Below are 9,597 nucleotides of genomic sequence, written 5' to 3'. Positions count from 1 at the left end.
ATTATAAGAGTCTATGGAGCAATTAATGTACTGTTGTCATATGTCGCGATGTCGTGATACTCCGTCAATTGTGCTCCCTTGAGACAGTTTCAAAGTCTGTGTTTTTTGCACCCAAAGTCCCAATTGGGCAATGTGTGACGTTTCGTATGGAACTCGACTTTACACGACCATTACTACTATACATTATTATATACCTTATACCTTAAATATTCCCATTAGGTATGACTTTGGCAATACATACCGACATATCATCAAGTTTCCCACCAGCACTAACCGTATCATTTCTCATTGAATTCGGTAAATTATTGACCTTCTCATTGTATGGAGTATACGCATAATCATCAAACCCCACTGTTTTAGCCTTTGATAGAATAATCCGAGCCACGGCTTTCAAATTATTCTTTTTAGAATTTAAATTATGATTAACAAATTCCAAAATCTCATGAGGATACAAGTTATCGGAGATCCCGTCGGAACACACAACGATAATGTCGTCCTTTTGCAATTCAATTGAGTCAACCCATGCGATTTCCGAGGGCATATGCGAGAGCGTGTGCGTACCTATTTGTTGCGGACATAAGGGACTTATCATCTGTTCATCGTTAGTCTTTATGATATCTCCGTCTCTTATAAGATATAATTTAGAATCTCCAATACTAATGATTTGAAGATATATCCCACTTAGCATACAAAGAATAAGTGTGGAAGAACCTCCCAATTGTTGTAAGTCCATTTGATGGGACGTGTGCAAATAAGAATCGTCTAAAATCTGATCAATGTCTCGTTTATGAAGATGATGAGGTGAATGAGACACTTTGTATTCAGTCATTAATCGACTTAATGTCTCCAACATTGATCTTGACCAAATACCAGAGGAGCTGTTCTCGTGTTTCAGTTCCCATCCTGATACACCATCGGCCACAGCAAGCACTGTGGGCGACACAAGCATGGCATCATCGCCAGCCTTCACTGAAAGCGTATCTATGGGGGACCCTTCCGGTCTTCTTTGCGGGAGTAAACTCTTGAGCTGTGTAGGGTCTGTCAAGTCCGACAACGAATGGATGGTGGGGTCAGAATTACTTGTATGGTGGCCATAAGATGCGTATCCATATTCAAACTTAAACTTATCGTTGGCTATGGTCTTCATTTGATCCTTCGTAATGATTGGATATCGGATGTAAGGATTCACTTCTACTGGGGGGTCATCACTTCCTGATCTGTTGAAGAAATGCGATCCGAAAAAACTATAGCTCCGGACAAAAGGATGCCGACCTCGTGCACCACAGGCTCTCCGTAGCACAGATATTCGTGGCAACCTGTTCATACTATGAATATTGGTGAACCGTTTGCTATACGTCTGGATGTGTGGTATAGGGTTGTTTACTAATCGATGGGGGGTCTTTGAGTTTATATACATTTTTTCGTTTCGCACTTTAGCGCGAAAAAGAAATGTATATGCAGGCGCGCCCTTAAACTCCGAAGTGATAGCTCCAGTGAGAGTGGTACAACATAGTGTAGCATTACATAGTATAGTATAACGTAGTATAGTATAACGTAGTGTAGCATAACATAGTATAGTATAACGTAGTATAGTATAACATAGTATAGTATAACATAGTATAGTATAACGTAGTATAGTATAACGTAGTATACCATAACATAGTATATCATAACATAGTATAGTATATCATAGAGAGGACGGAGTTAGCTATTCGTTGACTACTGCTTCATGAATGGTGTTATATGGTGGATTAGTGCCAGTATGAAGTTGAAACTGCTTTTCACCTTGATTGACCAACATCTCCACTCCAGGTATAACGTTCCATTCATATTTATCTTGAGCAATACGCATGATAGGCGTGACGGTGGGCTTGTAAGCTGCTTCAAGTAAAGTGGGCTTGAAGACTTCACATTTGCCTTGTTGTAGCACTCTTTCCAAGTTGTCAAGTAAAGAATCATCCAACGGCTTATCAGCAGGAACACAAGACACTATGAGTGAGATATTGCTGTCTACTACTTGTTCTGCTGAATCCAAGATCTCAAGGTTATCAAAGGGTAAGGAAGCCTTTAATTCCTCGAGTTTCGAAATGGTACGGTTCATCATGTAGATCTTCAGACATCCCATGTTGTGTAAAGCATAAATAGCTGCTCTAGACGTACCTCCAGCTCCCACAACCAACCCATTGATGTTGGTGGGTAAATTAGATACCACACCCGATCTAATAAAGGAGTTCTTAATTCCTACCCAATCAGTATTATCCCCCAATAACTTATTATTGGTGGAGGTGATGGTGTTGATGGCACCAATGACTTGTGCAGCGTTGGATAATTCATCAACGTATTTCATCATTCCTAATTTTAAGGGCATGGTGATGGCCAACCCCCCAAACTGTTCATTGTCTTTAATTAATGTTTCATAAACCACTTCGGGGTCATCGCTTTCAAATCGATCAAAAGTATATGGAAGCTGTAACTTTTCATATGCTGAATTATGCAATTGAGGTGAACGAGAATGAGAAATAGGCTTACCAACTACCCAGAACTTCTTTGTAGTGAGTCCTCCAATATCAGCAAAGGCTTTGTTAAGCTCACTAACAGTCATTTGACCAGCTTCTAAGGAAACTGGGGTCAAGGTTTCATTCAAAACTCTACTCAACTTACCAACATCACCAGTGTTAAATGCAATAAGAGGTTTCAAAGTATGTTCTGCTCTAAATTGTTCCAATTGTAAGTTATCATTGAAACTAATACCTTGAGAAACAAATTTAATGATGTCAATGTCTAACGAAATAGCAAAGTTATACTTGGCTTCCCATTCAGACTCAGTCCATCTTAAATTAGCATAATAGGAACCAATAATCTTGGTGTTCAACTTACCGTTAAGAATAGTAATTAACTTCTCAAGAGGTAAATCAAGTGAAACATCCAAAAAGTCAACTCCTAATTTAATGGCCCATTGATACAAAGTTTCCAATTGTTCTTTTCTTAAGTTACCACCTTCTTCCGTAGTTCTAGCAGAGAAAACAATAGGTAATCCAGTGTATTGTCTGATAATAGCAACTTGCGTTGCAATGAAATCAAAAGTAAGTTTGTTTAATAAGTCCGCTCTCAACTCAATAGCATCTGCTCCAATAGATAAGTCTTCCAATTTCTCAGCAACATTGGACAAGTCATCATACGATAATGAAAGCATAAATGACCTTTGGGAAGGAACAGGAGTGGCTTCTAAGCCGGAAATTCTTCTAATAAATGATGAGAAGGAGTTTCTTAATAATTGGAAATCATGGTCATTGGAGCAATGAAGAGAATAAAAGTGATGAGATGAGCATTCATAATACCAAGGTTCTCTTTTGGTCCAAACATCTCTAATCTCACTGAAAAAGGCTGGACGAGTGGTATCAACACTCAATAATGAAATAGTTTCATCAATATCACGATGTAAATGTAAAACAATACCACCATTGGCAACAAACTTCTTCAATTCAACTCTATTCTTCTCATCTTCAACTATTCCTCCACCCGTTGAAATAACAAAGCCTGTACCATATTTGCTTAAAACTTCTTCTAAGATAATGGTTTCCTGTTCTCTAAATTGTTCCCACGAATGTGACTTAATGTACTCTCTAATATCTCCAAACTTTCCGACGAAAATATCATCCAAATCAATGAATTTGAATCCCATCTCCAAAGATATCCATTTGGAAAGAGTGGTCTTACCAGCTGCTCTCATACCAACAACAATAATTGATTTACTATTCTTGTTGCTAACCACTTCTTGATTGCTACTAGTACTACTCTCAACAGGTTCAAACCCATCGATGGTAGCCTTGAACTTCGTGTGTAAAACATCCCACCATCCTGGCCAAGTCTTTCCAGTGGTATGCCTTTCTTGGATCAAAACTGGTTCCTTACATAATCCAGCCAACAAAGAAAATGACATGGCAACTCTATGATCATCATAAGTATGAATTCCTCCATTTTCAGTCGATGGAGTCTTCAAGTTCTTGTAATCAATACCCTGGATCTCAATACCATCAGGTAATTCGTGGGCATGAACACCAAACTTGGCCAATTCATCAACCATTGCAAGAATTCTGTTACATTCCTTAACTCGTTGGTTAGCAATACCAGTGATTTGAGTAGTTTGCTCTGGGTTGTTGGCGACAGCTGCAACCACAGACGCAGTTAAGAAAGCATCAGTCATTGGCTCCATATCAACATGAGGTAAAGCCTTCAATTGACCAATTGGAGGCCCTGTGACTGTTGTTGAAGTAGTAGTTTGTTCAACAGTACATCCCATAGGTTGCAAAACGTCTACTGCAAATCTTGCATCACCTTGTAATGAAGCAGATCCAATGTTCGGAATGGTACATGAAGTTCCAGTCATAGCAGCGAATGCTAATGGGTAAGTTGCAGATGAAGCATCTGATTCAACAACATATTCCAGAGGATTAATGTAAGCACCCTTAGGGATATGGTAAGTGTAGTCTTCAGTCTTTGAACGAGTGACTTCAATACCGAAATCTTTCATCATTGCAATGGTCATATCAATGTATAATTGAGAAATTGGTTTACCACCAACCAACGAAAGAGTAACAGCTTCATCAGCATAAGGGGCAGCCATTAAAATGGAAGAAACATATTGAGAAGAAATTGTTGCACCCAATTCAATACGGCCACCTTTCAAACCTTTACCTGATTTAATTTTCAAAGGCAATGAACCTTCTCTATTCAAATAATCGATATCAGAACCATTTGATCTTAAAGCATCAACTAAAGGACCTATCGGTCTTTCTTGCATTCTAGCATTACCAGTTAAGATGACATAATCATTTTGAGCTTGAGAATTAAGTCCAACTAAAGAAGCAACAGTGGTTAAGAATCTTGAAGCAGTCCCAGCATTACCCAAATATAATTCTTCATCACAAGTAACGAGATTACCACCATTACCCTTTAAAACAATTGTTTCACCCAGATCCTCAGTACTTATTTCAGCACCTTTTAAAGAGGAAACAGCAGCAAGCATATGTTTAGTATCATCAGAATGTAAAAGGTTTTTTATTCTAACGGTACCAGAACCTAAAGCAGCCAAAATAAGAGCTCTATTAGAAATTGATTTTGAACCTGGTGGGACAACTGTAGTTGATTTAGGAGTTTGTTCTGGATCAAATGGATGAACCAAACATTCTTCAGTTAATATAAATCTCAAGTCCACTTTGGGGATTTCATGAGCCTTCCATTGATAACATGAACCAATGGAATCCAAAATAACTGATCTAATTTTACTACCATCATTTTTCTTATCAATAGACATTTTGTCTAATAGAGTATCGATTTTGATAAGTTCCCGCTTAATACCAATTCTTTTGGTAAAAATCGAATCATTAATGGAAATTGGTAATCCATAAGCAGAAAGACATTTGGAAAGTCTGGCAACAGCAGTTGGTGATAAAACACCCCAGTATCTAGCTAACTCGGCTTCCAAGATCATACCGACAGAAACACATTCACCATGTAAGGCTTGAGGAGTTACAATTGCTTCTATAGCATGACCAATGGTGTGGCCAAAATTCAACAAGTTTCTTAAACTTGATTCCTTTTCATCTTTCAGAACCACTTCCGCTTTAACTTTCACTGATTCTAACACCACTTTAATTAAATCTGATTTAATCAGTGAAAGGTCAACAGGAGGAGGTTGATTGATAACAGAAAGGAAATTTTTGGAGAAATCTTCCAATCTGGTGAATTCCTTTTCATTCCAGATAGCACCGGTCTTAATGACTTCGGCCATCCCGTTAATGAATTGTCTTGGAGGTAAAGACTCCAAAAATGAGACATCTATGAACACGTACGAAGGTTGATGGAATGAACCTACAAAGTTTTTGCCCAAGGGAGTGTCAATAGCAGTTTTACCACCTACAGATGAATCAACCATTGCTAAAAGAGAGGTGGGTACTTGAACCACTCGTACACCTCTCATAAAAGTGGCAGCAACAAAACCTATCATATCACCAATAACACCTCCACCAATGGCAATAATCACTGTATCTCTAGTGCAACCTTTAGATAACAAAAAGTCTTCGACTTGAGCCTTAGTCTTTCGATTCTTATTGTTTTCCCCTGGGGGGACCATATAGTTAAGTACCCGGGCATCTTTAGCCAATTGGCTTACTTGTTTGGTGAACCCGTGGGCAAGGTCGCGATAAGGCTTGGTTTCAGCTACCAAAGTATCGGTGATCAAAACATAAGTGGACGACTTCAAATTGGTGATGACCTCGTGGATGATGTGGTCATGGATGGAGTAACCTACATGAATGGTTTCCGAGCCCAAGATTGGCACCTTGAACACCTGGGATGATGACATAATCTTGATAAGGAGAAAGGAGTCAATAGTTGCAAATTAATCTGGTTGGAAAATTTTTATACAGTTGAGTCATGGACTGCAGGTAATATCGCATAGACTACAAACAGTATAGCCTGTACTAATGACTGTACCACTACTACACTGTACTACTAGTACCGCACTGCTATGCTACTATACAACCACTATAAGTACTGCTATACAATACTACACAATGCTATTGCTGCACTATTCTGAACTACTGCACTATTCTGAACTACTGCGCTTCATCATAACACTATACTGCTTTAATATATAGATAAACGTTGTGCCTGTTATGACTAAGCAAGTGACACAGACTTTCCCAAATAGGCAATCAGTGAATGTGCTTCTTTGGGGCTTTAGTGAGTTCACACTGCCCGGTGTCGAACATCAAAAAGAACCCCAGGGAAACCAGTCCCCCTGCTGACACCGAAACAACAACTCCGGTACAAGGTACCAGCCGCAGAATTACCAGCCGCAGAATGTCCAAAAGAATGGTCCAAGGAAACTAAACCTTGTACACCAAAACCTTCAGTCCTACGGTCCAGGAGTCTGGCAAAGCAAGTCTGGCAAAGCAAAGTTTTTTGAACGACATGATGAATTGATTTCAATTGAGCACTGGGGCTCCAGATTCCTATCTGAAATTTGAATCAACAAGGATAGATTCCGGAGACCTAACAGGAATTCCAGATACTCAAACTGATTAATAACCTATGAGTTTGATAAAGTTAACGCTACTATATCCAGAAAAGAAGAGCACCTAGACGAATATCTCGATGAGGTTATGGAAAAGAATGTTCAAGAATTGCGTTACTCACAAGTTACGACTCCAGTTATAGAACACATAAGAAGTATGCCCAATATTTCGAATTGTTGGATGGATGTTTCGAAGGTATTACGTCTGACTTTGATTTGAGTCTAATCAAAGTCTCATTTGAGCTTGGCTATGACAATTTAGATTCGAACGTGATTGTAGAGCTTATTTCTTCAACAGATTTCTTCAGCATTCTCATTGGCTCAATGTGTGAAGCTATGGGTAGAGGATTTGATGAGTCGTGGTTGATGATCCTACATATTATCTTGAGATCATGGACGAAGTGGCTTCAGTATTAGAGGAGGTATTGGACCCAGATCGACGCGGACCCTAGCGAAAAGAACTCCATACTCGATCGGAGCTTTGGAAATGCTATAGCCGTCTGTTACACACTCGTTTATTATACTATGTCTAACAGTGTCAACGTAAACAGAACACTACCAAGAGTTACTATGGCTTATACACTGTGAGTATAAAGGTCGCTATTACATCTGAACGGATCTTACTTCAATTAACTACTATTTTACTTGTATATGCTCAGTTCTGTCTATTAAATCACACCATATCTCTATTTCTCTGGTATTAAATGCTTGATATATTCCACACACGCTTCTTCGGTTCCTTCGGGGTTATCTAATTGCCATGTCATGACTACGTCCAAGGTCTTAGCCATCCATGGCCCTGGCTTCCGTCCAAGCACTTTCATTAATGTCTTCCCATCCACCAAATGCTTTATGTTATGCGCCTCCATAAGCTTTAACCCTTCTAAAGCTTTTATGAAGTGATCATAGTCATATAGAACCTTCTGTATAGGCTTGAAAAGCTTATCATCATCAACTGGAAGGTCTGTCATCGTATGAGGATCTGGTATTGATATTTTAACCTCCTCATTATCTTCACCCACTACATTTTGAACAGCTTCAACGACATCACTGAAACAATTAACTAGAATGTTAATACTGGAATAGGACCCAAAGTATCTCATATAGTTCCCAAGATCAGATCGCTTAATCACTTGAGGATCACGGAAATACCGTTCAAGAATCGGTCTTTGACTCTCGAACCCTTGGGTTATCTTCCCCACAGGTTCAAAGTGATGTTTTCCCAACTTGAGTCCATCTCTTACAATTAAAAGACTCAATGGAGTGTAAGAGTTGATCTTCTTCGGGTTGGTCTTGACTTGAAGACCATCATAAGGCTGAAGAATACTTGAATACCAAAAGATCTTAATAGATAACGGATCGTCTAAAGTCGCTTGGAAGATTCTCTTCAATCTAGGATAATCATTAAGTCCAGTTTCAAACACTGGATGGTATAAATTAGCCACAAGGTTTAAATATTTGGGAATATGTTGAGTGATCAAATCAATATTATCCAATACTGATTTATCGTTAACATTTTCAATTAACGTCAACATTTCTCCTCCTGGAGAAAATATACATTCACTTAAACCTCCGTAATTAATTAATTTCAAACCATACTCGGGATGTCGACTGATAAGCATCTTCTCCACTTCTACACCAACTCTTTCTCTGCTAATTTTGAATAATAAAGTGTCTTTAATCTCCTTGTTAGCCATGGCTTCCAACACTGTGGGGTCCACAATAAAACTAAACCTTGATGCAAATCGTATCATTCTTAAAACTCTTAATGGATCGTCTAAAAACGTCTGTAGGGGAGCCAATGGGGTTCTTAAAATTCCATTTTGCAAATCTTCAATCCCAGTTTTGGTATAATCTTCAATTTCATCTTTATTCATATTGTAGAATAATGCATTTAACGTGGCGTCTCTTCTCAAGGCGTCCTCTTCAGCAGTTCCAAATCGTACAATTGGTACTCGACTTTCATTACTGTATTCTTCCGATCTTAAATTAACAAAATCAATATCCATATCAAAAAGTTTCGTAGTACAAGTTTCCAAATGCTTGGACTTTTCAGGGTTCTTTTTAATAGTATGGAAGGTTTCCATCTTCAATTCAGGACGATATTTGCCCACATATTTTTCCAATTCAGTAACAAACTCTTCTCCCAGAAGCGTGTTAATGGCAATATCCAAATCATGACTTTCAAGTCCAAGCAATTTATCTCTAACCCAACCACCACTAATTCGAAGTTCAAGAGGGTCCTTATTATTGGTTTGTTGGTTATATTCATTACAAAAGTCAATAAGCAAGTCACGGATCTTCTGCTCCTTGGAGTTCAACAGAATCATATTATGGATAGTCCGCCTCATTAGTAATCTTCGTGCTAACAACATAAAAATCAGGGCAAACAATTGCAAAAGGTCATAATGACTATTAAATCATACTATTGCAATTACTACTATCAATTTTTTCACTTAGCACGTGACGTTTCACGTGAACAAGATGTTCTTCTAAGCTTGATATATTTTGTATGCACA

The 9,597-nt window shown here is 38.5% G+C and overlaps 3 protein-coding genes across 3 annotated transcripts; all 3 read right to left on the bottom strand.

The window, feature by feature from the left end:
- Nucleotides 1-202: 202 nt before the first annotated feature.
- Nucleotides 203-1,324, bottom strand: PTC8 (Ptc8p; the record flags this gene model as incomplete). The annotated part of the gene is made up of 2 exons (XM_043192601.1): nt 203-1,217; nt 1,317-1,324. 2 exons carry the CDS (start codon nt 1,322-1,324, stop codon nt 203-205), a joined length of 1,023 nt encoding a protein of 340 aa, XP_043047969.1.
- A 384-nt stretch (nt 1,325-1,708) lies between these two features.
- On the bottom strand, nt 1,709-6,364 carry ARO1 (Aro1p; the record flags this gene model as incomplete). Its single annotated transcript, XM_043192600.1, has 1 exon — nt 1,709-6,364. The coding sequence occupies one exon, from the start codon at nt 6,362-6,364 to the stop codon at nt 1,709-1,711; it is 4,656 nt and encodes a 1,551-aa protein (XP_043047968.1).
- Nucleotides 6,365-7,764: 1,400 nt separating this feature from the next.
- Nucleotides 7,765-9,429, bottom strand: CCA1 (tRNA adenylyltransferase; the record flags this gene model as incomplete). Its single annotated transcript, XM_043192599.1, has 1 exon — nt 7,765-9,429. The coding sequence occupies one exon, from the start codon at nt 9,427-9,429 to the stop codon at nt 7,765-7,767; it is 1,665 nt and encodes a 554-aa protein (XP_043047967.1).
- Nucleotides 9,430-9,597: the final 168 nt, after the last annotated feature.

The sequence above is a fragment of the Scheffersomyces spartinae genome (genome assembly GCF_019049425.1).
Source record: "Scheffersomyces spartinae strain ARV_011 chromosome Unknown scaffold_18, whole genome shotgun sequence".
Classification (NCBI taxonomy): domain Eukaryota; kingdom Fungi; phylum Ascomycota; class Pichiomycetes; order Serinales; family Debaryomycetaceae; genus Lizanozyma; species Lizanozyma spartinae.
The sequence above is the reverse complement of the archived record's forward strand: the minus strand, read 5'-3'. Positions and strand labels throughout refer to the sequence as shown.